This window comes from Apteryx mantelli, chromosome 6, assembly GCF_036417845.1.
Source record: "Apteryx mantelli isolate bAptMan1 chromosome 6, bAptMan1.hap1, whole genome shotgun sequence".
Classification (NCBI taxonomy): Eukaryota; Metazoa; Chordata; class Aves; order Apterygiformes; family Apterygidae; genus Apteryx; species Apteryx mantelli.
In genome coordinates this window covers 6656999-6684836 of record NC_089983.1, presented here as the reverse complement: position 1 = coordinate 6684836, position 27838 = coordinate 6656999, and the positions used below count along the sequence as shown (strand labels likewise).

Genomic DNA, 27838 nt, shown 5'->3' with positions numbered 1-27838 from the left:
CATGGGGAGACCCTGATCTTGGTGATACCATGGCCAAAACATGTTCATGTCCCTCCCCTGATGGGCAAATGTCATGGAATTCATCTTAAAGCAAAATAGAGGGGCTAAACTGGGAAAAATACCAAATGCTTCCTACATATGTGAGAGCTGATGTTTTCACACTACGCAGGGGACTTGCTGGTGATGGATTGGCAAGAAGGAAGGAAATCTGGCCACTGAGACTTGTGGGGACAGTAATGGGGGGCAGACACCATCCAGCTTTGTGTTCCTTTGAAAAGCCCAGGAATATGAGGCTTTTCCAGCAGCCTCCCAGCAGCGATCTCCCTCCCAGGAGCTGTTGTGTGGGGCAGGGGAAGTGCAGACCAAGGAAGCAAGCAGTGCCCAGATCCTGTCCCACTCACATCTGGTCCTGGAGGCCCTACAGGTCCTGGTGGTCCCTGTCAAACAGAAACATTGAGAGAGTGTTTACAAAAGCAGCCAGTCCCTCTGGGGTGAGCTCTGCCTATCTCTTAGTAAGCAACGCAGAGCACAGTCTGGAAAAGTTGTTTAGCTCCCCAGCTGCTGACTCCTGCGCTGGGCTTTGAACAGGTATTCCTGTTTGCTTGCACGCTGCCCTGAGGCTGTGTGTGGGGAAGGGAGACCCGCCACCACGGGTACTGTGTCTCTCACAGTGGGAAGGCAAGCTTTCATCACAGGCAGCAAACACACACATCGTGTGTCCTGCTGAGGTGAGTGAAGATATGCCCCTTCATTGCCACCATGATACCTCAAGGGGATGGATGCATTTCACTCTGGAGATGCCTCTCCTGTACGCCCAGGCCAAGGCAGGGCAACATAAACAAGCAGTGACTCAACATGAACTGGAATGCTTTCACATTCAGCACGGCCACTCCAAAATGCTGTAACCCGATAGCTCACCCTTACAGAACTCAGTCATTTGAGAATGTTTTGTTCAGAAAAAAGCACAAATGCTTGTGTTTGCTGTTCTGATTTGGGATGAACATGAATGTCAGAGAAGCCGAACTGCCCGCAGAGGGAATTCTGCTTGGCTCTGCATAAACATCTGCTGCTAGTTTCAGAGACCCATGTACTAGGCCATAGCAGTGAGCTTTCAAACTTCCTTGCTACTGCTGTTAAGTGGGGTCACTCAGAGCAAGTCTGTTGCGAGCTCTGCTGTTGGGAGCTCTATCAGCCCGGTATGCTGTGCTCTTTGGTGCAAATCCTTTCAGGGTCCTTACTTACCGGACGGCCTTCAGGTCCCCTGTGACCCTTTGCTCCTTTGCTGCCCCTGGGACCTGGTGTTGGGTTCTGGAATTAAAAAAAAACAAACCACAGATCTGTACATGTCAGAATGATGTACAGCACTTTACACTTCCAGATGTCAGCTGAGCCCTACTTAACAGTAGCATTGCCAAGAGAGCATTATCTGAGCTTGCTGTGCCCAATAAACCAAAAAAAATTAAGACTTTGGAGGTTTGGGATGGACACAAGAAAATTCTTCTTCCCCAGGGTAATGGTGCAGCACAGGTGCAAATATAGGTGTTACTTGGAAACATACAAGACCGTGCTGGAGATGTTTTCCACTTCAACCCAACTGATCTGGACATATGCCAACCATAGGCCACAGAGTGCAAATTGAATGCCTGGAGAGAGCACCTCTTGCCATCAGATGTTGCCTGGTGGCAAGGGGTGCTTGTAATCCAGCAAAATCTGACAGGCTCTGGCCCACCAGCAAGGTAGTGCTAGATCCAGCCCAAAGCTTTCACACTAGTTCAGGGAGAAAAGTGATTCAGCTTTACACAGATTACTCACATCATTGCCAGGGTCTCCGGCTTCTCCTTCATCACCTTTAGGACCAACATAGCCCTTTGTTCCCTGAAAAATGATAAAGAGGAGACTTCTGCATGGAAAGCCATTGTTAGCATGATAAGATTGGTTCATGCAGTGACCTCATGAGAACTGGCTTGGTGAGGTGCACAGGCTGTTTAGCACCAAATTACAGCATTATCGAGAGAGAGAGCTTCTTTCGGGGCTTTCACTGTAATAGCCACTGTCCAGCTCCCACTCAGTGGTACTTCCCACCCCAAATGCTGGCCTTATGGGTGCATCTGAGGGCACTCTGCCCAGACTGCTATCCTTGGGTATTATTACCAGTGCCACCAAGGAAGTACTGGCACGTGAAGCATCCACTACAGGGGGAAGGGAGCAGAAAGGAAACAGGCTTTTGGAGGAGTACTCTGCTTTGGGAAATCCATTTCACCAAAGTACCAGCCAGAATACATCAACCAGGGCAATCTGCACTGGGTATGAGAGGAAGCAACAAACTTACATTAATGCCAGGGCCACCTCTGTCTCCTGGCTGCCCCTGGGGATGAGGAAAAGGAAGCATGTTAGATCAGACAAGCAGAAATAATGGTCTTATGGTTTCAAAGTGGCATATAAAACTTACGGGGGCACCTGGGAATCCAACTGTGCCATTCCCAAGAGGGCCGTCTTCCCCCTGGAAAGGAAGGAACGTGAGATGTGAAAAGCAGACCCCTTAGATGGCATGGCAGCAAGATCCTGCTCTCCTCAGGCAGCTGATCACCACAGCAAATTGTTTGTTGGAAAAATATGTGACTGGTGGGTTGGACACCAGTGCAGGCAGTTAGAAAGGCCATCTTACTTGTAAACCAAACATGACAGATCTACTGTCATCGAGAAGAGAGAGAGTCCCTCCTTGCTCTTACAGAATTGTATTTAAAAGTGCCAACTTGTTCCATGTTAAATTCAGCCAAATATTGTTCCTCCTCCCTCTTCTCCCCTGAGACAGAAAACAGTTTTGCTGTGGCTCAGATGCCTCCCCTCACCATGAAAACCCCAGGCTGTAACATATCCCTCCACACTCAGAGAGAGTTGCTCCTTTGCAAAGCCTTGGTGGATGTAAGAAGGACTGGGGCATGAGCTGTCTGCCCAACTCACAGGCTCTTGAACTCCTGTTCTTTATTTTGGAAGGAAAAAGGAGCAGGGACAGGGAGAAGGAAAAACCCCAGAAGCTCTGGGAGTGTCACTATCCCTCTCAGAGACTGAGGATCGTGTGGGATGGTCACAACCCAGGTGGGAATACCCTGGGAAATATTAGATCCACTTTGGAACAAATATCCAGAGGTGTGGCTCTTTGTGCCTGCAGATGTGATGTATATTCAAAACAGGCTACTTGCAAGTTTCCTGAGCATATCTCAGGTGTTCAGCTGTATATGATTGTAATTTCTCCTCTTCTTCCTGAGCTGGGCAGTGCTGTGTGGGACCAACCTGCCATTAATCCTTTCTACATTGCATACCAATCCAAGAAAAAAATAGCACTCACCCTTTCTCCCATCAAGCCAGGGTCTCCAGGCAACCCAGGTGCTCCAGGTAATCCCTTTGGGCCCTGAAAGGACAGGAAGAGGCAGTGAAGCATTCTGCAAAGTCCTCTGAGCTGGGAAGACAATGTCTTCTGAGGCAACCAGCTGCTGCTCATTTTCCTGCAGTGCTCTGATCCCTTGCGCCCTACCTTAGACCAACCCTGCTACTCTGGAGAATACAAATGGGAGCTTGGAAAGAGTCCACTTTCTTTCAAGGGCAGCAGGCAGGGTAAACTACAGACCCCTCTTCCCCTAAGAGCTGCTTCAAGCTCAGGAGATACTTTGCTCACATGAGAGCAAAGCAAAGTCCACAGTTGGGCCAGGAATTCAGCTTCTCTTGGCTGCTGGGATTCGATGTGCTGGCAGATTTTGGTAGCTGCCCTTGGAGAGCAATTTCACTAGCTTCTGCGACAGGAAGGGCAAACTGTGGTGTGAAGCCACATCATTTATGGTGCGGCCACTTCCTCTCCCAGAAATAGCCTCTAGGCTATTGGATAAAAGGTGATCATGGCCTTAGGGACCCACAAAAAATGCCTTGATATGTCCACCAGCAAAGTAACAGCTGAGTTTTTATCTACAAAGAGTTTCCAAGATCTACGGGATTCAGGGACAGCCCTAGCGAGCAGTATCTCCTGGTCTTCCCTTGAAGTTTTCACACACACCCCCCAGGAGGATGATGTTATGAAACAACACTGACCTCATTTCCACGGGGGCCGTCGTCTCCTCTGTACCCCTTGGGTCCCGGTGGTCCAGCCTCACCCTAGAAAAATACAAAGAGCTCTCACAATGTTTTTTTTCTCTGGTTCTTCTGCTCTGAAGGGCAGGTCCCTTCATTTCATGACACGGTGGGTGGGGGCAACCACCTTGTGCCTTGCACCCATCAATGAGTCACCTGTGCTTTGGCCAGATTCAACAAGAAAGGCTCTATTGATGGGGTTAACGAAGGCGAGAAGATGCTCCAAGAGCTGTTTCAAGGGCCAACAAGGAAGTAACTGGCTCATTATGAGGGTGCATATTGTGGCTCCCAGTGGAGTGCTCTGCTTAGTGGTAGGGCAAAAGAGACCTGTCATGGCCCGCATACTCTGGGTAGTATTGGTGCTGTGCAGTGAGAGCCTTGCTGTGATTAGCAGTGCCCAAGGAAGCCATGAGGACTAGGGTCACCCCTGCTTAAATGTACAGGGGGCTGTTGAGTGGCCCAGTTTCAGATCTGAGCTGAAGTTGAGCTGTGTGAGGATGGCTCTGCTCCAGCCAGCAGTCACAGCATGCTGTAGGGCTGCATGTGGTTCTCCCCATGCTCACTTGTCCTTCTACCATCTTCTGCCTGCACTGGATGGCTGAGTCACAGGCTGCAGCTCCCTTCACTTTCTTATTCCCTGTCTTCTCTGAAAAGTCCCTTCGGAGACAGCCAAGGCCAAACCACTACAGAGAGAGAGCCAAAGCAAGAGGCTTTCCAGGCTGAGATGTGAAACTGCAGGCATGAGTTGGCTATGACATTCTTTCAGCTCAAGCAGTGGCACCCAGGCTGAGGGAGGGACTAGCCTCTGAATAGAGTTACAGGAATGCCCTGGAATATTGGTGTGGGGATCTCTGCTGCACAGCAGGGCCTCCTGCTGCTCCAGGCACCAGCTGGTTATTCTGAAATAAGCTCACACAGCCATCATAGGGAATAGTGCTGGTCTCTAGCATGGGTTAGGCCAACCTTGGAAAGGGTCTGGGAGCAGCTAAGAGACAAATGTATCCTGCTTTATGAGCCAAGAGCTGATCCAGGTTCAGCACGCAGTATGTCTATCCTGTTCCATCTGAGAGGTCTGCCTGCACCTACTAATCGTAGTGATAATTTCAGATTCCATGAAGTAGTTCTTCTGCCCTTGGTGGAATTGAATATCCTGGAAGTAGAAATCATTTCCGCTTTGAGAATGATGTTTGTTCACCTCTGCTTCAAAGTTTCAATGCTGTTCTGAGAGATATCAGCAGCTTGGGCCAGCTCCACTCACCATGGTGCCCATGGGGACTGGGAGCTGTTTAACATGGTGCTCAGCCTAGTCCAGCTTTGCCGCTGCTGTCTCTCGCCACCCAGAAGTTGAGGAAGCTGAAATCCTCTCCTGCTATTGTCTCTGTCCCTCTTTGCATGACACTGCTATGGGAAAAGCTGATGCCAAACATCCATGTTCACCTCATACACCTTGTTCCAAGCAAATGTACATGGATGGGTGCAGAGGATTTTAAATTTACAGAATGCAGTGTGGAGCTCTGACTGTTTAAAGACATGTGACTCTATTCCTGTATGAGAGCTCAAAACAGGGAAAGCTGAGAAGGAGGGGTAGAAACACATGATTTTTCACATCAGCCAAAGCTGAATCCAAGACACCCTTGGCTCACACTGTCTGTAAATGGCCTCACTGTAGCATATGAGTGCAAATCCCTCACAGTCCTGGAGGAGTTTGTGAAAATGTAGGATTGCAGGACAGGAAATCTTTAGCAGCTCCCTGTCCACTTCCTCTCTGGGTGCAAGAAAGACCACAAGAGAGACAAACACTACAGCCAGGGACCACCAAAACCTGCTAGCGAGATCAAAGAAAGAGAGAACTGACCTTTAGCTTCTCTCATAGACAGGAAGAGGGTGAAGTGGAGTCACAGGTTAGTGGGAGCCTGTTCCCCTCGCCAAGAGAAATACACTTCATGAGCCAGAGCTTGCAGATAACATGACTTGAAAAATACTTGTGTTTGCCAAAGTCTTCCCCTTGCCCAAGCCCAATTACACATTTATTTTTAATTTGGCCAAGCAAAAGCATTTTTCCTCAGTTTATGGAAAAAAAAAATCTTAGCTTTGCAACTGCTTTTAAAATCTCCCTGGCAACTGAGGCACTAGGGCAGCCCTTTGGTCTGGAGAGGTATTGGGGCTGCTGCTGTAAGTTTGTTGTCTGACAGGGGGTTGACTGAAGTCCAGCATCCCTGGGAAGAGAAGATCGATGTCCCACAGGCTCAGTGACAGGATAGAGACCTGCTGCAGCTGCCCCTTTTTTCCTCCTCCTCTCCACCGATGAAGGTTGGCTGGAGGCAGGATCTGCCCCATCCTGGTTCCTCTGCACACTTACACAGCCTTTGCTTCCAGGTTTGCATTGAACCTCCACCTGAACTCTGTCTTCTTCTGCACATCCCTATTCCTACCTTAAACCTGGAATGAGCCTCTTCTACATAGAGAGCAATTCTAGTCCTTCCTCCTCCTCTGTTGTTAACCTGCAGCACTGGCCCATTACATACACACACCCAAAGAACTGCCTCTCTACCAATGCCACCTCCCAAAATGGCAAAGCTCAGAGGAAACTACAGTGGTGCTGAACAAGCTAGATACTGCCAGATGCTCTTTGGTTGCAGCAGGAGCTTAGCTCAGGTAAAGGCAGCAGGAGCTGAACAATCTTCCTGCATGAGGCTGGTGTCCTTTACTAGCACAAAGCAGACTCGAGGGCAGCTTGACTGTGGGCAAGCACAACCCCGGCACAAGACCATCCTCTCTTCATGCTGTTGTGTGGGGCAGGTCCTCCATCAGGGTTCCCCATGCTGGGGTTGATGCGAATGCAACAGTGGCCCCTTTGCAGCTGTCCTACACTCCAGTTCTCCTTCAGGGCTCCTCAACATCTTGTTTGACCATAGCAAGTTCAAAAGCTGTCTCATCTTTGTCCACATGCCAGTTTCAACACCTCATCCCTTAGCTAAGTCCTACTCCAACAGCATGGGAACATTTATCCCAGTGCTTTCCTGTGGCTTGAGCTCTTTTTGGCAAAGCTCTGCTGAACAAGGATAGGAGAGGTGTTGTCACCCTTGGACAGGCTCTGTGGGACATCAGAGCAGGTTTGCTTGGGTGGAAAGACCCTATCAGTTATTGCAATCAGTGCTACATCCATTGAGGATTAACCCAGCAGCACCTCAGGGCTTGAAGGCATTGACTGGGAGCTTGTACAGCATTGGGAGGAAAGAGCCTTTAACTGTGGAAAGGAAAGAACCCTTTCTTAGGCTGGAGGTAGCCAGTTCTGCACTCCAGAAAGCCACTGGGATCTCCAGGCAAGCGAGGACAAGCTGACTCCAGAGCAGGAGAGCCAGACCTCTCAATGAGCAGACTTGAGGAGCGCTGGTTTTGGGACAGATCGTTTGCAGATGCCAATGGTGTCAGGGACACTTCTAGGGCCCCGTCAGGCTATCCTCACTCACACAAGCTGTCTCATTGACTCCCATGACCAAGACAAGCCGTGTTTGGCCCCAGGCGTGAACATTTTGTGCATTGCTGCAGCTCGCACTTGCCAGTTTCCAGATCTGTCTGTCAGACCTGCTGGCATATGTTTCTGCGAGGACTGGGAAATGATGTGGAGGTTTCTCTGTCCCCAGTCCACCAGCCAGCTCTCCATATTCTAGCCATGTTCATGTTCTAGGTTCTAGAAATCCCTGCCCCTCTGCACTGGCTCCATTGCCCGGTCTGGCAGATGCTGAAAACCTGCCCCAAGATGCTGTGGCATCAGTTAGGCCTCAACCTCAGTCTCTCTGCTGCCCAGCTGGGATCCAGAAGGTTTATCCACACCCTTACCGGCTCTCCAGGTGGTCCGAGGGGTCCTTCCCGCCCTTGGTCGCCTGGCGGCCCAGGTTCTCCCTGAAAACACACACACAAAACGTGAGAAACTCAAAGAGGGGTGTAAGGTGCAAAGGGTCTTGCATGCAGTGGGGAGCAGTGATGCAGCACCAATAGCACATGCTGGAAAGAAATACAGTCATTCAAACAAGCAGGATCTCAAGGCAGATTCAGGTCACAGGAGTTGGGTAGGAAACTATCATCAGAGGTGTGAGGAGAGAGAGATGAGTTCACCTTGGCTAGTGTGGCCACCTCAGAGCCAAGAAGATGATCCTAAGATGAAGCCCTCCAGCAGGATGGGAGTGCCTGCCTCTGGGCATTTCATTTCAGCCTATTTTCCATCAGAAAAGCAAATGACTGGAGAGAATCACCCCACTTCACTTTGAGAATGGCTTCTGTGTGGTGGTATGTGCCTTTGTCATGTCACTAGTGCATATGGCCATGGCGACCCTGCACCCTCTCCCCTTTCGCAAGGGACTCTGCACATAGACTTGGCCCTTGCCCCAAAACCACATAGTGGCTCTTCCTGGCTGCACTCTCCAATGGTTGCTGCTTTTCTAGAGCAGCCCTTCCTGAGCAGTCTCCTAAGAGAGGAGCTTCTCTCCCCAGCACATGGTCATGCACAGACTCCCAGCTAACATCCTTCTTCCTCTAGCCAAGTCCCTTCTGCTCTGCAGGGCCCCTGCTCCTCAAGTGGGTGTTCAGCTGGTGGCTGTCTTGCAGGGGAGCAAGAGAAGGTGGACTGGAAGAATAGCTGCTAAATCTCTGTGGAGTTAACAGGATTTCCAAAAAAATGCAGCTGGAGGACGGCTCACACAGGAAGGGGATGGGGAGATGTGCTCAGTGCTGTCCCCTCTCACTGCTGACACTCTTCCTTTTCATTTGCTAATGCCCAGCATGCTGAGTTGGGCAGGTGGGGGCCTTACAACCAAGCAGTTCCCACCCACCGAGATCAGCCAGCAACACATGCTGCAAGCATCTTTGCAAGAGGCACTGCTTCTCCTGCAGCCCCGGCATGCAGATTCAGACAGCCCCCCAACTCCCCCAAAAGTTCAGAAATCTCTTGTGACAGCCACACTTGACTTAAAACCTTGAGGAAAGCAGTTGAAGCTTGGAGAACTAAAGCTGTTGTTTGCAAGTGAGAAGCTTCTATACGCCTAAGCCAAACAGTAAATAAAAAACATAACTTCCAAAGGGCCCTGAATGCTGGTCGAGACGTTTCTGGCAAGGTTAGCCAGCCTCGTGCTTGGACTGAAACTTGGAACGAAGCAGCCCATCATCTGCTTAACAATTTAACTCCAAGGCACTGGCGTGTCTTCATCTCTCGCGCACATCTGTCTCGCACACCACATACAGCCGAGCTGCCGTTCCCGGAGCAGTAAACAGGAAATGGCAGTTTGCCAGCAGCCCCTTTCCAGAGCTCCTTGAATGCTGGCTGCAGGCTGCCCCCTCCCCAGGACGGCTCTGCGTCCTGCTTGGCCAGGCAAATAGCTCTCTCCCCCTGCCTGCCCCCAAGCCATCCCACCAAGCGGGTGTGTGGTGGTGACAGGTCCTGGCTGTCCTTGTAATGATGGAGAGGGGAAGAGCGGCCCAAGGTCCCATGTCCCAGCCCCAGGGGAGGAGGCAGTGTTCCTGTCACCTTGTGCTGGGGGGACAGGGAGCAGGAGGAAATCCCAGGCCTGGCCTCATGCAGCCCCATCCCTGCATGGCCCTACCCCCTAGGCAGGTCCTGTCTTCCCATCCTCAGCCATAGGATGGCTGTTGTCAGGGACAGAACATCCCCTGCCCTTGTGTTTTATCTTCTCTTCCTCTCCCTCTGTCTCCCAGGGCCCCTGTGAGTCTGGCTGCTGGCCTGTGCGCTGGGCACAGATAGTGGCAAGGGAGGGCCAGGATGCTGCCGGCTATCTGCCAGGATCCTCCCTGAAGACGCCCTCCTTCCCACCAGCCCAACCCTGCCCAGCAACTGTCCCTCGTCCCTATTTCTGACATGTGGTGCGTGTGGTACCTCCCGTCATTTGCAACATGTTTGTCCTGGCCTGCCGGTGGCTTCTGCCCATTCCTCCCACGCGCACGCGCCCACTCGGTGACTCACCCATGGCAGGCATGCAAAATACTTTCCTAGTGACTCCTCCTCAGCCAGCATAGCTCTAGCCTCAGAAAAGGGGAAGGAAGGGATATTCGCCCCTTTTCTCCTCATCCACACACATTTTCCAGCACACTGCCCTGCGGCTAACAGCATCTGTGCCCTCCTTAGTGAGTCACAGGTACCCAGGCCCCTGTACCCTGCACAGATCCACGCCCAGCCTTGAGCCCAAGGAGGGTGTATATGGTAAGGAGGAAACCTTGGCTCTTTACTTTCCACCACAGTACCTTGCCGCTGGTTTTGCAGCCTTCAGGCAGGGGCTGACTGCTCTCTGTCTGTTCTTGGCTTTCTGGGCATGCTGCTCCCTGGGTTTTGGCTGTTTGCTGGTTAGCTGCAAGTGTAGGGGGCAATTGCAGAGGCGCAATAGCAGGTCTCTCCCAGGCTGACAGTAAAAGATGCACTGAAGCATTGAGCATCGAAGCATTGAAGCACTGGATCAGAACAGCAGCCATGTCTTTCCAGCCTCTAATGACCACAGCGGGGTGGGTTTTGTGTAGTTACCCTTCTCCCAGGCCCTGCTTCTGCAGACAGCCCATGGCTGTCCTCCCTGGGTGAAGACAGACTGTTCCTCACCCTGGTGCCAAAGATGCAGGTGTCTAAAGCATCCCATTGCAGGAGCCTGGGGGCAGACTGGCTCTTCCAGGCATAGCTCATGCTCTCCAGGGCCAGCAAACCACTGCCTGATGGTCCCAGTGGTGGAGATGTGCTAGGCTTGCTGAATCTGCTCCCTCCAAGCCCCACTGTCCCCATACCCAGTGCTTGCAAGGGGCGCTCAGAAAGTACAGGTGGGTATCTGTCAAGAGAAGGAGCTGTCAAGCTGGCTTGCAGGCTGATGGAGTTAGTCACTGGGCACACATTTCTAGCTCCTTGCTGCCAAACATGCTCCTATTTGCAGACAGATGCCAGAGGCTGCCCCGCGGATGCAATTACCGTCTCTCCTCTTGGCCCACGGTCACCAGGTGAGCCTGGGGGCCCTCTCTCTCCGTTGCCGCCCTGTAAGGAGATGATGGAAATGTGAGTTCAGGAGCTGCTCCCCACCAGGGCTGTTCCTCTCTGCCCACTTCCGGCACCTCTACATAGGCACCAGACAGTCACGCCAGGGATAAAACCCTCCCTTGAAGTTCCCATCTCAGTGAGCTCAATCCCAGAGCTGTTCACTCAGCTGCCCTTTTTGGTGCAGTATCAGCACAGGGACAAGCCCTGCCAATGGGGGCGGCTCCGACCCCTGCCCTGCCTGCAAGGTGCCCAGCAGCGGGATTCTCTTACTCACCCGTTCTCCAGTTGGGCCGTCTGCACCCGGAGAGCCCTGCAGAGAAATGACAGAGGTGGTCAGACTCTAGGGACTGCCAGCAAGCAAACACAGGGGCCAACCACTGGCACGTGTAGAGGACTCACCTCATCTCCTGTCTCCCCTGCCGGTCCAGGTTCACCAATGTTGCCAGGTGCGCCCTGCATAAGGAAATCACAGAAGCAATCAAACAAGACAAATGAGCAGATTTTAGAGCAAAGCCCTGTGCGCTAACAGAGCACAACATAACTTAGCCTTGGGCAGCCTCACTTTTGAAGCTATGGCTGGAGCGAGCACCTCCCCCCCCCGCCTCCAAAGCAGGGCTCAGGGTTCCTCACATGAGTCCCTGCATGTTGAAAACCACAAGGAATGCTGCTGACACCTCCTGGGACTGGTAGTATCCTGGGGAAGCAGTGGGGCAGCAGGTGTATCCTGCCTTGGGTCAGACTGACCATGGAGCTTCTCCATATCAGCTTCACAGACCCATTCCCCTGTCAGTTTGGGCTATCAGAAAGTGCAAAGAGAGCTGCCACAGCAATAACCTGGGAGCTGGCTGTGGCTCTGTTGGGGCCACATGAAGCAGAGGACAAAAGCACTCACAGACATTTCACCAACCTTCTCTCCAGGGCTTCCAGGGATCCCCTGCCGGCCAGGTTTTCCATCTTCTCCAGGTTCTCCCTTGACAAGGATACAAGGCGCCATTAAGACTTTGTTCAGTAGTGAGGGATGGATCCCATGCTATAGATACTGTCAGGAGCCAAATCTTGTCCCAAAATGCCCTTTACTTTGCAGCCCAGCCTGCAGTCTCTCCCTGGCCACCCTGCCTGGCCAGCATTTCCCTGGATTGCTCCCCAGTCCCAGCAGATCCATCCACCAGCCCACTGGCCCAGCGCAAGCTGCCCTTTTGCAGGAGCCACTCAACATTTTGAAGCTGCTTGTGCACAGCCTGCAGGTGCCTGCTAACCTCAGGCACGCAGAGAGCTACAAAGGAAGGAATAGCTTGGAGTCACCAGCAGGCTGGGCACAGCCCTAGTCACGATGGCCAAATCTTAGCATGGGTGACAAGCAGTGTCCTCCAGTGCAGGCTAACCCCCAACCAGCACAAGGAGGCCAGAAATGGATTGACCACTGCCTCTCTTGGCTGTGCCCCTAAATCCGGGGTATCAGTCTCTCCCACACAATCCTGTAGGGTTTTCCCCATCTGGAAAGGGGGTGAGAGCCATCTTCCCATGCAGGCAAGTGTTTCCCGGTACCCCTCCACCTGCATTTTGTTAGGGCAGAGCAAAGCAGCCCAGTGGTCCATCACACTGGGGAGAAGGAGGCTGGAGGCATGTGTCGTGGGTGCATTGTAGCTTACCTTTTGTCCCTTTGGTCCATAAGCACCAGCATCTCCCTTGGGTCCAGGTGGGCCTTGAACTCCCTGTTGAAAACCAAGCCAGAGTCACTACCTGCAGGAAATCAGGCACAGACCAAGGATCCTTGCAGTCTGGCACAAACCCTGAGCGGGAAGGAAGGGAGGGATGTGTACTCAGGGGAGCGACATGGGGATGGCACAGCACTCTTACACTGTTTTCATGGAGCTGTGCAAATCACACTGTGGAGACTAGATTGCATTATGAAATGTTGCAAAATGCAACATGCTTCTGTAATTCAAAAGAAAACAGCAGGGAAGGTGGTTGGTTGGCCCTGTAGCTGGACTGCAGTGATACTGATACCACTAAGGGCGTGCCATCCTGGGAGCAGAAGGGATCAAATCAATTCTGTTGAGGAGACCATGAAGGTACGAGTGTCTCGCCGCACACAGGAATGAGCAGGCAAAACTGAAGGAAAGTAATTTCAGAATAATGGTGTCCAGAGCCCTCCAAAGGGTACGTACATCAAAGGCCTCAAGAACACTGGTTCTCTGATTAATGTGGGATGACCCATCTCCAAGACTCAAGGAAGGACTCACGAGTTATCTGTGCTACTCTACTTCTGGTTGAAAATTTCCTGCTCTTGATCAGCAATGCACAACTTTTAATATAAAAAGGATAACTGAATAGAAAATAGTGTGATCCTATATTGGGTTTGGGGGGAAGGATCATGCCTTATTTCAGGTTAATATTTTTTCAAGGAGGTATCTAAATATGGGAACTCTAACCTGCAGAGATTAGATCTGTGCTTGTAATTTTATATGCATATGAGCATCTTTATTCACAAGTCACAGATCCCCAAGTCTAATGACAGAAGGAAGCACAAGGGCCTCTCTTCTTGCCCTCTGCATAGCACAGACCATAACCCAAATATCTCTGTGTGCTTCAAGGCTGCCTTGCAGAGATGCAGAAAGTCTTTTTACTCACATAGAGACAGAGAAAATACCCACTGCAAGTGGGTGGATGTAAAGCCACCAGATTTAACATAGTTAGGATTTTACCTACTGGGTCTTGTAGTGATTCAGCTGCTGGGATTTTCCTTCCCTTCCTTGGCTCTTTGAGAGCAAAGCCATTCTCAGGCTCTCCAGAAGAGCTCTTTGTGTAATGGCTGGGCACAGCAGGCTGGAATTTGTTAAGCTTGGGCTTGCCTATTCCACCCTGAGCTCTGTTAACCAAGTCCCCTGCCCTGAATGCCCTCCAGCCAAATACTTGCCCAGCACATGGCTTCCTGGGCAGCACAATGCAAAACAGGGGGAAAACTTCATAGCAAGGACAAGGAAGCCTGCTCTGGTGAGTCCTCAGAGATGCTGTGCCTGGGATGCATGTGTATAGGCATATTTCCAAGCATGGCAATTAGCTGTTCCCTGGCCACAGCTCCCTTCCTGTGGTGCTCCCCCCCTATTGTGTGCCATAAGAATAGGCCCATCTAGCCTTTCTAGTGGGCTGCGCTCATTCATTTGAATGAAAGTCGAACCCAGGGAGTACGTACATCAAATCCCGGTGAGCCTTTGCAGCCAGGTAATCCAGGGTATCCTGCTTCACCCTGTTAGAAAGATAAAGTGAGCATCTCCATGAGCAGTGCCTGTGGGAAGCCCCTGTCCACAGGTCTCAGTGCCCTGAGAGGGGTGATCCCAGCCCAGTCTCTGGCTGGTAGATGGATGGCCTCACAGGGAGGGAGCCCCACTGCACTGTGTGTGGCATGGGCTTTGGTTCCAGGACACCACAATGGTTTTAGAGGGGTGTCTGGGCAAAATCCAGGGTCTTCAGGTTAAGCAAGGTGCCCCAGAGGAGAGATTTACCTTCATGCCATCGATGCCGTCAATTCCACGTCTGCCCTTCTCACCCTGAAATGGAGACAAGACACCGTGAAGAAGTGATTTCCAAAGGCCCTTTCCCCTCCAAGCATCAATGCGAAAGAATAAATGGTACAAAAGCAGAAGCTAACCTTGGCTCCCTTGGCTCCTCTTGAGCCCTGTGAAGGGAAGGAGAGAGAGGTCAGGCCCCTACGCAGAGCAGATTCATCCTTCTGCTGCACTGCTGTCCCCATGCCAGCTCAGTCGGAGGGGGCAGGATTTCACAGAGTTCCTGAATGCCACTGGTCTCTCCCCTTCTGCCAGGCCATGCTTGTTGCGCAGTGGTTGCCTGCACCTCGCAGTGCACGGACAGACTCCCTGGGGCTGCATCGGCTGCCCCTGTCAGACCCCCCCTCTCCCCTGGCACAACTGATGCCAGGAGGAGGACCAGGGTGCAGTGGCCGGGCTGGGCAGGAGGAACGTGTGTGCATGCATGTGCAGACGTGTACCAGACCTGTATGCCATCCAGCTGCACAGGGCAGGCCAGCCCCAGGGCTGCTCCTGGTGTGGTAGGGCAGGCTGGGCTAAGTGGGCAGGGTGTCATGGAGAGCCCCTCAGCACATCCTTGCCACCCTCACCTTTTCTCCTCGACTTCCTTTGTCACCCTAGAGATGAAAGAAGAGAGAAAAAGGGAAGAATGAAAACAATTGTACCACAGAGCCTGTGGCTTATCTAGAAACTGTGCCCATGGCCCAAAGCATCAAGTACCTTCATTCCTTGGTAGCCAACAGGTCCCATGTCCCCTGGCCTGCCCTGGAGGACAGAAATACAGTGTTAAAAGGGGAGATACCAGCAGCAGCTGGGCACAAGCACCCATCACTATGGGGGCAGGTTCCTCCAGTCTCTCGGTCTGGGACTGACCCCCGGTTTTTAACATGCGCACGCAGCCAACTTTTGAAATGTGGTTCTGCAGTGCCTCTCAATAAGACCATCCTGTTGGGCTGCGCTTCTTATCCATCATGTAACACCTACATCGCCATGGTGGCAGCTCTTATTTTAGCTGAAAACACAGTGGAGAACTAGGTCAAGTTTATTATTCCAGCCAGAGGTGCACGAGGGCGTCTTGGTGCAAGCTGCTGCTGGGTTGGACTCCAGCCATGACCCCCCACTTACTCCCACCTCCATCCCATAGGAGGCTGGGAGCACAGGATTACTGTGGGTGGCAGAAGGGACCTGTGTTCATCTCCTGTCCCTCCCAGCCTGATAACCTAGCCCTTCCTCAGGGTGAGGGAAACTATGAGCTTGGGACACATCATCTCAGATTGAAGTGGAGGTCAGAAAACCCTTGGGAAGAAAAAACATGCGTACATGTCATGGGGTTTCCAAATTGGGAACACACACACTGACTAACTGCACTTACGTGTACAGGAGAAATGCACCTCCCAAAATAAATGTACCTAGTAAAAAAGGGCGGAGGAAAGAAAAATTTTCCTCATACTGTTAGCTTATTATTTACCAAAGGCTTCCCTGTAACACTGCTGTGCTTGTAGTGTCAGAAGACACGAAAGGGAGCCCAGAATACATCCTCGTGCCGGCATACATGAGTCACAGAAGTGCCCTCCAGAAAGAGTGGCTATTTTGGGTGAGGAACAAGGAAGCCTTGTAGCGATGGAGAAGCAGGTCGGCCTGCTGGGCCCAGCCTGGACTGCCCTTCTCTGCCCACACCACTGCCCACCAGGGAGAAGAGGGGGCTGGGAGCCTCCAGTCAGTGGGGTGGCCGCAAGCTTGGAGCGGAGATGGCTCAACATCACCCCTCTCATCCCTGGAGAGGGCTGCCTTGCAATCCCACCAAGCGCCCCATGGAAATGGAGTGACACAGAGGCAAGGGCTGGCATTCCACAGGGAGCAGTGAGGGTGATGGGAGGTGCAAAGCTGGGGTGAGGGTGTCTGAGGGCCACCTTGGCCATGCAAGGTGCTGGGTGTAGGCTGGCAGATCCTGCCACAGCCCCCATCTGGGCACCCATCCTGTCCCATTGCACTGTTGCTCAGATGTTGAGGATACACTGGCGAGCTCCAGCCAAAAGGCAGGGTGGTCAGAAGATAACGTTTCCTGCAGCACTTGAACAGAGTCATCAAGGCCAATCCTTTACTTACTGGATCTCCAGCATCTCCTTTCTGGCCGGGAAGACCTGGCTTGCCTCTTTCTCCCTGAAACACAGGACAGAAAAAATGTTAGCTCATCACCCTTGGGGATAAAATGATGATCTATTGGGCAGAGGTAGGGAGAGATGGTCCTAGCATCAGTGCTCCATGCATACGGGAAGGAGAGGGTGGGCAGGCCACATGGAAGTGCAGAGTGGATCCTCATCCACATCACTGGGGTGCAGTGACAGGGCACTTAGGTCCCGTACCCCACCATGGACTCACTGGAAAGCTGCCGGGTGGCTGGCTGTGAAGGAGAACCATCCTCTTCCCCATGCTCAGGGAGGCTGAAATCAGGGAAGGGCATGGGGTCCTGTCCGGTTTTGGAGCAACCTCTGATGAACCCAGCCCTACTGCCCAAGTTCCCCAGCAGAACGGCTGTGGCTTGCGGCTATTCCCTCACCTCATTGCCTGGGTCGCCAGGAGGTCCAGGGAGCCCTCTGGGAGGCTGCAAGAGGGCAGGAGAGAAGCATGGATTAGATCAGGGGCAGAGGCACAGCCTGGAATGGGGGGACACAAGGAGAGGGAATGGAGGGCCTCAAAAGCCCAACTCACCTGGCACTCAAAGGAGCAGCACTGTCCGGAGAGAAGGATAAAACAGCATTAGAAGCACTGGGAAGCACCAGGGACAGGCTGCACTCCACTCTGGGGAGGAGCCACTCAGGCTGGCAAGGGGGCCCAGAAGGGGCTGCCTGCAGGGCAGGGCAATACCATGGAGCCCCTGAACAGCCCGGGGCAACTTGCACAAGGGCCAGGGAGGCGCTGCCTCTCCATGCCAGGGCAGAGGATGGGCTCAGGCACCAAGGATGGTGCCTGGCATGAGGGAGTGGGGTTCCCACTGTGTCTGGGGGACACTCACCACTTGCTCCACATTATCTTTCTGCAAGACAAAAAGAGAGAGAGAAGGGGTTTGTGAGGGAGAGGCAAGCCCAGGAAGGGGGCAGGCCGCAGAGGGGATGGGGGCAGGCAATGCTTACAATCATATTGATGATAGTGTTTATGGTTTCCTCCACATCAAGCTCCCGGGTCGGCATCAGGCTGGTGGCAGTGAAGTTGCGACGGTAGGTATGATCCGTGGCAATGATGTTGAGCCGCTGATCCTGGGGTGGAGAGGCAGAGTGAGACCTGCGGGCACCCATATGGGAGCTTCCTGGGGGATGCATCAGGGCTGGGTGTCCATAGGACACCCTGGAGAGCTGCACTCTCCCTCCACCCCTTGGCACCTCCCCAGACTGCGGCCTTCCTTGAGCGCCAGGGCCCTGCTAGCCAGCTGTGCTGTGTGACCCTTCATCACCGAACATGGCTGCTATGCTTGGGGCATTCAGCCTCTCCTTTGCACCGAGTGCTACTGTGCTGGTGGTCTTGTGGGACCACCTGGGACATCCACCACGTAAGCGCTGTGGGGAGCATCCTGCCCGCATGGTCCGTACCAGATGGTTGGGAGAAATGGCAACAGAGAAGACTTTGATTCCCAGATGTTTGGCTTCATTGGCAGCATCATCCAGGCCTCCGCAGGGCTCCTTGTACCCTTCCAAGGGGTGTCCATCAGTCACCACGATCAGGTATTTATTCTCCTTGTGATGGGAGCCACTGTAAGGGTTTAGCACACTTAGCTGGAGAGAGGCAGCTTGGGCACCTCTAGACACTCACCCTGAGCAGCATACCAAATTACCCTCATCCCTGCCAAGCTGGAGCACTAGCAATCTGCCACCCTGGCATCTGTTTAGTCTACATGACCTCCTCCTCCCATGTGCGGACAGCTCTGCCTGGTGCACAGAGCAGTCCTCTCCGAGAGCTCCTAACCTCCATTCATCACAAGGCTGCTGCCCGCATTACCCCATCCATCTCCCCTGGCGTGCCAGCCATGGCACCAAGGCAGCCTGCTGCCTTACCCAATGAGCAGCTCCTCAATGCCTCGCTTTATGGCACAGTCGGTGTATGTGCCCTTCCCGATGTAGTTCACAGCTGACACCCGGTTCTTCAGTTCATTCCTGCCGCTGGGCATTGAGGTGAGGCTCTTAATGAGCACAACCTCATCACTGTAATGCAGCGCCCCTGCATTCCACACCAAGCTTCGGTCACAGCGGTAGTACCTGCATAGACAGACAAGGATATAAGCTTTCAGTACATCTGGACATCCCCTGACCTTGCCTGTGCCCTGCCACACACCTCTGGCTCTGCTTCACTTGTGCCAGCTCGCAACGCAAAATGCAAATCCTCTGCTAAGTATAACACGACCTTGCAAGGGCTCACTGCTTTCCTGCAAGTCACAGCCTTGTGCTTCAGCAAGCATGGGACAGTACAATCTGAGAGGGCTGGGATATGCTTTAGGTGCAAATTCCGGCTGTGAGAGCTGGTTAGCTTGTCCAGAGTAGGTGGAGAGGTGGACTACAGATGGTGGCCACCCACAAGGGTCAGACACTTTGGCAGAGAGGCTCCCCAAAGAGATACCAAACTGCAGTGGCTGGAACTGAGCAGGAGACTTTCAGCCAGATAATAAGGTATATATGTGCAAGGCAGGTAACCACTGAAACAGCATACCCAGGGCTGTAATGAATTTTCCATTCCTGGACGCATTAAAACCAAAGTGGGATGTCTCCCTCTGAAAGATGCTCACACTCAGAGAGGGATGAGCAGGTGCATTGAAGTTCTCCTCTACATGCTGATCTGGGTTTGCTTCGTAGTGCCAAGGGAGTCTGCGCCTGTGAGTACGTGGGTATGGGTGTACAGGACAGAGGCACTGCTACTTCCATATGCCTTGGCCTGGGGTCTTACCTAGTGCCTAAAAAAGGGTCTTTTCAGGATGTTGGGAGGCTGGGACCAGTCCCAAATTGATGGGGCTGCACAGCCCCCCATGGTGCCTGGATGCAGTCCCCTCACTCCTCCAAAATCATCTTCTCTCTACATGGCAGCACCTTTTCCCCAAACCTTATGAGTATCACCCACTGATCTCCCCTCCACTCTCCTGACTGTTTGCCACCACCAGGTGCCTTGCTGGCACCTCGTGCTATCTGCACCATGCACACTTCAGATGCCTGGCAGCACCGTGTGCATCATGGTGGATGGCAGGGTGACTTCTCTGGAGGAGGTAAAGAGCAGCAGGGTAGGCATGGAGGCATTTGAAAGAGACAAGCTGCGATGATGGAGGCCTGGCAGATTATTTCCAAGCACGAGGCTCCTGGTCACTTGATGCCTTGTACCATAGTCCTTCTGCCTACACAAAGGGCAGGCGAAATGCTGATTGTCTCTCATCCATCCTGAGGAGGGGGCCTTTTCCCCCTCCAGTTCTTGCAGCACCAGGACATCCTCCCAGATGCACATTTGGGCACCAGCACACCTTTCCTGCTGCCTGGAGAGGCTCACAAAACAGCGTTCAGTGAAGGGAGCTGCCAGGCTGCTGGGTCAGGTCTCAGCACAGAGCTCCCTGCTGCAAGGATGCTGCCAGGGGAGGGGTGACATGCAAAATCAGCCAGGCAAACCAGTCCTAGAGGCCCCTGCTTCTCTCCAGGGACCCTAATACGTCCTGGGAACAGCAACAGAGATGCTTCCAGGGCAAACACCGACATATGGGGAAAGATGATTCCCATCCAGATTTTCTCCGTCTCAAAGCAGGATCACCCCATGCCTGCCTCAAGGCCTGCACCCCTGTCTGGTTACCTTGCACAGCTCTGGGATTATTCACCTCCTCATCCCCTACCTGCCTGATGGGGAGCAGGATTGCTTTAGCCCCATAACATAACCACCTGGAAAGCAAGGCCAGCCAAAGGCAGTGGGCTCAGGGAGCTGTTTCTGTTGCTCCAAGGAAGCCCTTGCTTTCCCAGGGGCGGTCACAGGCAGCATTGCTTAAGGCACACTGCCGCCTTCAGTGCAGCTGGAGCAGAAAAAGGGCGGGCGCAGGGAGGAAAGGGAGGAGATGCTCCCACACATCCCCTCAGCAGCCCTGCTTTCCTCCCATCCCCGCCATGGACGGGCACGCGCAGCGCCCTCAGCATCCCACTAAACCCAAGGCCCTTCCCCATGCTTGTCTCTCACAGCCATAGCAAAATCAGGGTCTAAACCCAGCCAGATATATTCAGCACAGAAAAGAAAGGGTCAAGCCTATGCAGGCTGACCCACTAGTGTGCAGAATGGTTGTGACCTCAGCAGGCTGGGGATGGTGCTGGGTTGATGGGCAGGAAAGCGTCATTTCTGGGCTGCTACAGACCCCTCTGAGTACTTTGTTCCACATCTGCCTTGCAGAGCATGCACAGGGAGCCCTAGATCGGCCCAGGCAAAACAGCAAAAGAGTTACCTGTCTGTTAACTTATCAATGAACCGGTTGGTGAAATCTTTCACTTGCGTGACTAGGTCCCCAAAGGGCTTCACCCTTAAGGCGACGCTTTCTGAGGTATCCAGGACGAAAAACAGGTCCACAGGGCAGTCTGGGAACAAGCACAGAGACAGAGGAGTCGCAAGGCATCCCTCCTGCACCGACTGCCTGGTGCACCCTCTGGCCCAAGCTGTGTGGGGCTCTCCATGCTGTTGGCACGCACTCGCCAAAGCACATCTGCAATCCAGCCCCCTTCCTACTAAGCTCAGAGGCTTTGCCCTAAGTGGACTGCTTTCAAATAATAATCCCATGTGAGGACATGCAGACATACATGTATAGCTGAGCTTGCTCTCTCATAGCATTTCTGTCTTGTCATTGAGGATAAACTGAATTGCATCTGAGTATATATTCAGAAAATACTGGTTTGTTGCATTTAGCAGCTTCCTATGTATTTTTTTCCCTTTACATTCAAAGGATGTCTCACAAAGACCAACATTAGTTACTATTTAAAACAATGTGCAGCTACAGCAACAACTTGAAAAGAAAACAATACATAATAGCAATTAACACAATGAGAAATTAATGATTTTCTAAAACATCTTGGCACAAATATCATTGCAAAGGAGAGCAAAAGTAAAAACAGAACTTAGCAGTCAGTGTCAAAATCAAACTCTTTCAGAAAGCTAAACTGATACCAGCTGTCTGTCATCCTCCCCTCCTGCGTCCCAGCCCCAGTAATAACACACCTGATAAGACAGAACCAAAGAGAACCAGAAAAAAACATTAAAGATAGGTGGACACATCTTGAAAACACTTCTTAAACATGCATTGCCTTGCACTGGAAATACAACTCTTCTCCAAAACTTCCTGACAAAGCTGCAACAGCAAAAAGCAGCTGAGGCGTCAGCTCAGCCGTGCAGAGAGCGAAATGGCAGCTAATCTCAGGGTAGATGTGAGAGGTAAAACACCCTGGAAGGTGGCCCAGGCTTACCTTGAGCATTTGCGACCCGGCTGGTGATTTCTGTGCGTTGAGCCCACAAGCCTCCCTTCAGGAAACAGGCTTGAAGTAGCAAAGTGAATAAAAAGTTTTGCAGCCTCATTTTGCTTGCTTCAGATTACCATCTAGCTGGATTCAAGAAAAAGAAGGGAAGGAGAAACTATTAGCCAAGAGAGGCCACAATCCAGAGGAAGGAATTGCTGAAGATATTTTTATTGCCTTCTCCTTGGTTTCTGTGGAAGGAAGAGCAGGCAGGAGGGTTAGGGTGAGGAGGAGATTTTTTCAGTCTGAGGACGGAGGGAGGGATCAGGGCTGTCAGCTGTTAGTCAGAAACGAATGAGGCATTTTTTGTTATCCTTTTTCCAGATGTCACTGTACCTGCAACAGCACCCCTGGGTTCTGCATCGGCACCCGAGTCGCTGATGCCCTGGAGACAGAGATCTCCTTATGGAGAAAGTGGGAGTGCTGCAAGCTTAGCAAAACCTAATGAAGGAAACCCCTGCATGTCGCTCACCGGAAACACCTTTTGGGACCAGCCTGGTCTGCACGTGGCCAGCGATGCAAGATGGAGCTGGGAGAGAGCTCAGGGCACCTCGTGAAGGATGCAAATTCCCCACTCTTGCTGCCCAGGGCTACTGGCTGGCTGCCAGCAGGAGAATGGGCTTCTGGTCTGGGAAAGTGAGGGACAGCAGGAGGAGAGGCAGCAGCTGGCTTGGAAGATGACCCATCTTTGTCCTGTTAACCCAGGGGCCCCTGCCTCAGCGCAGACCTGGAGCTGTCCCATGACCACCTTGGAGGGAGTGCTGCAGAGGTACCAGGCTTATTTCTGGAGAAGCACCTTCCTCCCAGGCTTTGATGGTTTTTACTCTGTCAGGAACCTGAGGAGCAAGCCAAAAAAAAATCAGCAAAGACCCCCACAGATTGTGAGAGAACCCCCCGATCCCTAACCTACTCCCTGCAACATGGACAGGGAATAGGAGCCGGAGCAGGGACAGGGGAGCAGAGCTGTCAAGACCAGGAGGCAGAAGTTGAAGCCCAAAACCTGTAGGTAGGCTTGGAGATAGGTGCCCTCCCACGCTGTTTTCTCCTGTGTGACAGTGTTGGCCACGCAGTAGGAGAGCCTGAGGGCACACAACAGCGTGGAGGTGACTCCACAGCCCTTGCAGACAGGATGAGGCCTTGCAGACCATCCACTATCCAAGGCCGCTGCTGGAAACCCGATTTGCAAAGGTGATGATGCCTGCCCCTCTCATGGGACAGGCCTGGCAGGCCAGAAGCAGGATGATCTTGGACCAGGATGCCCCAGTGGCTGTCTCTGAGCAGAAGGGACCCTGAAGACCCTGTATAAAACCCTACTCGTAACAGCAGGGTGATGATCCACGCCGGGAAGGAGATGTTGAGTGTGCAGAGCCAGGAGACAAGTCCCATGCTGCTTAACTCTGACTTGTCTCCTGCCCCTTTAGTTGTTATCACATAGGCACCAACTCCAGAAGCAGGTGTTGTCAAACCACTCAGTTACAGTGGGAGCATTGATTGCCAGCAGAGAAGAGAGATGAAACCCCTGGGGGCTGACTGTGCTACAGCCATGGCTGTAGCCTGCTTCCACACGGCACTTGCAGCCCTCCACAGTACAAGAGGACGCCAAAGGCTGTTATTAAATAGCAAATTCACAGTTTGTTCAGGCCTAGCACATACCTTTCCTTTGGAAACTGAAACGAAAACCAGACGGAGGGGCTTAATTTGAGCCTGGCAGAGCATCTCATGGACACGCAGAGGACCAGGACCATTCTGAAGAGCAAAAGAGGCAACAGCATGACCCAGCCAGTACAAATGATTTAGGTATATTAGTTGCAAAAAGGCAAGAAGAGATCTGCCAAGAGGAGTTAAGGAATATAGGAACTTTGTGGAAAGACAAACTACTGTCATCATATTCCTTGCTGGTGACACCAGGGAGGCTGGCTCTCCACAGCCACTCGGTCTGTCTCTGGTGCTGATGGGGCAGACCCAAGGCAGGCCTCACCACCTCATCCATGGAAGGTAACCCCACAATAATCTCAGGCATGGATGTCAGAAGCTGCCTTCTGCTATGGCTACAGTGAGAGCTGAGGGAAGCTCCTTGCTGCTTTGCGGGAACATTCAGGGCACCTAGTTGCCACCAGTGTCACCCTAAGGGAGCAGTGATCCTTGCAGGCAAGCCTAATGCTCAGGACTAGGTCTGCAGGACACACACTTGCAGGAAGCAACTGTAAAACTCATTTTCTGCCAGTATTCTCCTACTTCACTTTTCAGCCAATGCATTGTGGTTTGAATAGCACTTTCATGGCTACCTAGCTAAGGGAAAGCAGCCTCTCTTCCATTGCTTCTCAGCTTTGTCCATATTTATGCTCCTGCTTATGTATTTGTGCAATACTTTTCCACCCCAGGTTTTTGCACAGCCTTTCAAAGAAGAGTTTCCACACACACTGGAAATGACCTTCCACTTTGTCTTTCAGATTATTCAAAATAGTCCTTTTTCCCTGTGCTTGTTTCTAGTCACAGCATAGGCACCCATTAACTGTCCTGGGGAAAAATTTGAGTGCCAGGGTCACAAAGAAGGGGTGGAAACCCAAGAAAGAATGGGGAAAAGGATAAACTCTTAAGCCCCTTTCTTTCACACGCAGTAAGGCTGGGTCCCCAGACATCACCTCCTTCTGCAGTCACAGCTAATGATCAGTAAGGGCTGACGACCCTGCGCCATGCTGCAGGGTCTCTCCAGAGATACTCTGGGACCACAGTGATGCAGAGCAAGAGGGAGTGATGTCCTCTGTTAGGGACCTAAGCTGGGAATGTCTTGGCCTTTGCATCTGCCAGGACATCCTTACCTACAACAGTTCAGCTTATTTTGCCTTTGGGCCAGGCTGCCCTGCTCTAGGGCTGATCATCTGTGCATGTCGTCCATGAGCAGCCACTGGGACGGCTCTAGGGGTTCTTGCTGAGGGAGCTCCAAGGCAGAGCAGTGTTTTCTCTCTGCACGACGTTACTGCTAGCTGTAAATGTCCTCACAGGCATCAACTCCAGAACAAAGTAAGTGGGTTCTTCAAATATCTCATTTAAGGGAAGACTTTGCAATGTAGGTGTGGTCTTTAATCTGATTTTCCAATGGGTGCCACAACCCCACCTCATATAATTCACAGTTGTGACCATTTCTTCTCTTATGGGCATGACCTGAGTCCACCCACACTTGTCACACCAGCAGGGAACAATCACCCTTCTCCACAGTGCAGAATAATTTATTTACTCTCCGCAGCATTGTGACTACAACTCTTTAAATTCATGTGGAGATCCACTTTGGGATTGCATCATTCCCCTGGAAGTCATCTTTATCTAGTCCCAAATTCTCCTCCTAGAGCATCACCCAACTCTCTTTCCCTTCCTTCTCCTCTTCCAGCTCCCACCATTCCTAACCACCAGCAGCCCACCACAAAAATGTAGCAGCTTGTCCAGCTTTCATGCACAAAAATGACAACCTCCTTGTACAAGGGATTCAGAAAAAAACATTGTTGGATGTGGGAAGAAGTCTCAAGCTGAGATCTTGTTAGCATTAAAAAAAAAAAAAAAAAGCTGTACCTCCACTGATTTAAAATTACATTAGTGGAGGAGCCTGTCCACAAACGATTGAGGCAGATCCATCAGATAATGTCTATTTGAATAAACAACAAAATTGAAAATCAGTGGAAGAAAACACAGACTATGCTAAAATGAAATCTAATAACCCACCAGCACAACAGGCACTTTCATGACAAATCCCTTCTGGAAAACATGAACAGAGCAATTTAGGTGCCTCTCTAGAAACTGAAGTTAAAGCAAAGGAAAGAGGAGAAGCTGGTGGTCTCAAGGAGGGGCAGGAGCACTGCCGGGGAGTCCCTGTGGCTTCATCCCTGCAGCTTCTCCAAGCTGCAGTGCAAAGCTGGGAGGAAACAACATGCCTTTTGGGCCTGGCCCTCTGAGTCGGACAGCAGCAGCATTTCACTCGGTTCTCTCTGATTTCATGAGGGATGGACTAGAGGGAGAATCCCCGTGGTGGGAATAGATATCCCACAGACCCTCTCCTTCCTTGGGGAAGGGGAGGAGATCTGCAAGTACAGGCTACAGAGAGCCTCGGGCTCCTGTGTGCTTCGGATGAGAGGTAGGAAGCTCAACAAGGCTCCCTCTTGGAGGCTAGGCAGCACAAAGGTGGGTCCCCATAGCGTGAGACAAAAACATAACAAGACCACCACTACCCAGCCCCAGAAGAGACAGTTTTTTTGTTGTTTCAAATAAAGGATTTTTCCCAGCCTCAAAGCTTTAATATCAGTGCAAACCTGATCAGTCTATAAAGCCAACAAGGCTCCCAGAGATGGGGGGCGTTTTGCAGAGCCATGCTGGTGGCATCAGGAGATGAGGACACTGACAGGTAAATTTTTAAGCTCAAACCTCACTGAAGATGGTCTCCCGGTGATCCAGCATGTCTGGGGGCAAATTCCTGCTGTGTGACAGTTCAGGGGAACCTGACTGCATGGGAGAAGCACAAGAGTGGGGCATAACCACTGCAGGATGTGGGACTCCCTGCCCATGCCCCTTCCAGGGGGCCCCATGCCCTTTTCCAGGGGCTGAATCTGATGTACAGGACTTCTCTCCTTGTGCTACAGCTAACACACTTCCTTGGGGATAGTGCGGGGGAAGCTCACCTGGGCTTTTAAAAACCAGCCAGAGGCTCACAGGAAAGGGCACTTTGGGAAGGGAGCCATATTTATCAGGTCAGCAGAGGCAGCCTGGCATTCTGCAAATCAATGAAATTTCCTCTTTACTCCTTCTCTTCCTCTCTCCTTTCCTCCTGAGAAATTACTCGCAGCAGCAGAACAACTCAGCCCTGCTGGTGTTACAGGTCTTTTTCCCCTGCCCCAAAGAGGGGAGGGGAAAGTGCATCCATCTTAAAAACTGTCTGGTTGCACTGCAGAGGTTTGTGAGCTGGAAGCAAGTCAGCAGCGCCAGTAAACACTTAATGATAATGGTATGGCTTGTGCAAGGCGTCTCCTGGCCGTATATGGCCCTGCACAGCTGCAGCCCATCAGGCCCAGCTGCACCCACTCCCCTGCGCCCCGCAGCGCAGGCCGACAGCGCCATCAGCGTGTTGCTGTGAGGAGCCAGCAGCGCTGCAAGCCTGCAAACGGTGCGGGGAGCTGGGCAAGGCAGGGTCCCCCTGGGCAGCGTGCAGTGCCTGGGCTGCCAGAGGAAACCCTGGAGAGTGATTCCCTGCCTGGTGCCTTTGCCGTTAACCCTAGAGGTCTGGAGGGCTGTTACTGGGCATAACATCCCAGCTGTGTTTTCTGTGATATCTAATAGGACTGTAATCTTGGATTCACATAGAGTTTCAAGAGAATTTTTTTGCCTTTTCCAGGTCTACAGTGCTAAATCAGGGCTAACAGCTGACAGCATCCCCAAGGCATTAAGCTGCTGTTTCCTTGGAAAAGTACAGGCTAATTTTGCAGAAATTCAGCTGATACCTAGCCAGCCCTTTGCTAGGAGTTTGGAGGCTGACCCAATAGCATGTTGCAATCATTCGGCCTAACACTATGCTGTCATGTTCTGAAATCTAAGGACATGTGCCTGCGAAGAACATCTCCTTTCTCTGGAAGATGCCAGGGCAGCTGAACCCTCACACTTGGCCAAACTCA

The 27838-nt window shown here is 52.0% G+C and overlaps 1 protein-coding gene across 1 annotated transcript in view; it reads right to left on the bottom strand.

The window, feature by feature from the left end:
- The window catches only part of COL6A1 (collagen type VI alpha 1 chain), a 31019-nt gene extending 8696 nt beyond the window's left edge, over window positions 1–22323 (bottom strand). Inside the window, exons 1-27 of the mRNA XM_013939829.2 lie at window positions 22140–22323; window positions 21131–21260; window positions 18732–18932; window positions 18270–18429; window positions 17817–17939; window positions 17699–17719; window positions 17395–17415; window positions 17243–17287; window positions 16792–16845; window positions 15406–15450; window positions 15276–15302; window positions 14790–14816; window positions 14644–14688; window positions 14334–14387; window positions 12790–12852; window positions 12048–12110; window positions 11540–11593; window positions 11415–11450; window positions 11075–11137; window positions 7960–8022; window positions 4081–4143; window positions 3347–3409; window positions 2450–2500; window positions 2330–2365; window positions 1813–1875; window positions 1243–1308; window positions 402–437 (exon numbers count right to left, since the gene is read on the bottom strand). Of these exons, the coding sequence (XP_013795283.2) occupies window positions 402–437; window positions 1243–1308; window positions 1813–1875; window positions 2330–2365; window positions 2450–2500; window positions 3347–3409; window positions 4081–4143; window positions 7960–8022; window positions 11075–11137; window positions 11415–11450; window positions 11540–11593; window positions 12048–12110; window positions 12790–12852; window positions 14334–14387; window positions 14644–14688; window positions 14790–14816; window positions 15276–15302; window positions 15406–15450; window positions 16792–16845; window positions 17243–17287; window positions 17395–17415; window positions 17699–17719; window positions 17817–17939; window positions 18270–18429; window positions 18732–18932; window positions 21131–21260; window positions 22140–22248 (1782 nt within the window). The 5' untranslated portion in view covers window positions 22249–22323. The remainder of the gene's footprint in view (window positions 1–401; window positions 438–1242; window positions 1309–1812; window positions 1876–2329; window positions 2366–2449; window positions 2501–3346; window positions 3410–4080; window positions 4144–7959; window positions 8023–11074; window positions 11138–11414; window positions 11451–11539; window positions 11594–12047; window positions 12111–12789; window positions 12853–14333; window positions 14388–14643; window positions 14689–14789; window positions 14817–15275; window positions 15303–15405; window positions 15451–16791; window positions 16846–17242; window positions 17288–17394; window positions 17416–17698; window positions 17720–17816; window positions 17940–18269; window positions 18430–18731; window positions 18933–21130; window positions 21261–22139) is intronic.
- Window positions 22324–27838: the final 5515 nt, after the last annotated feature.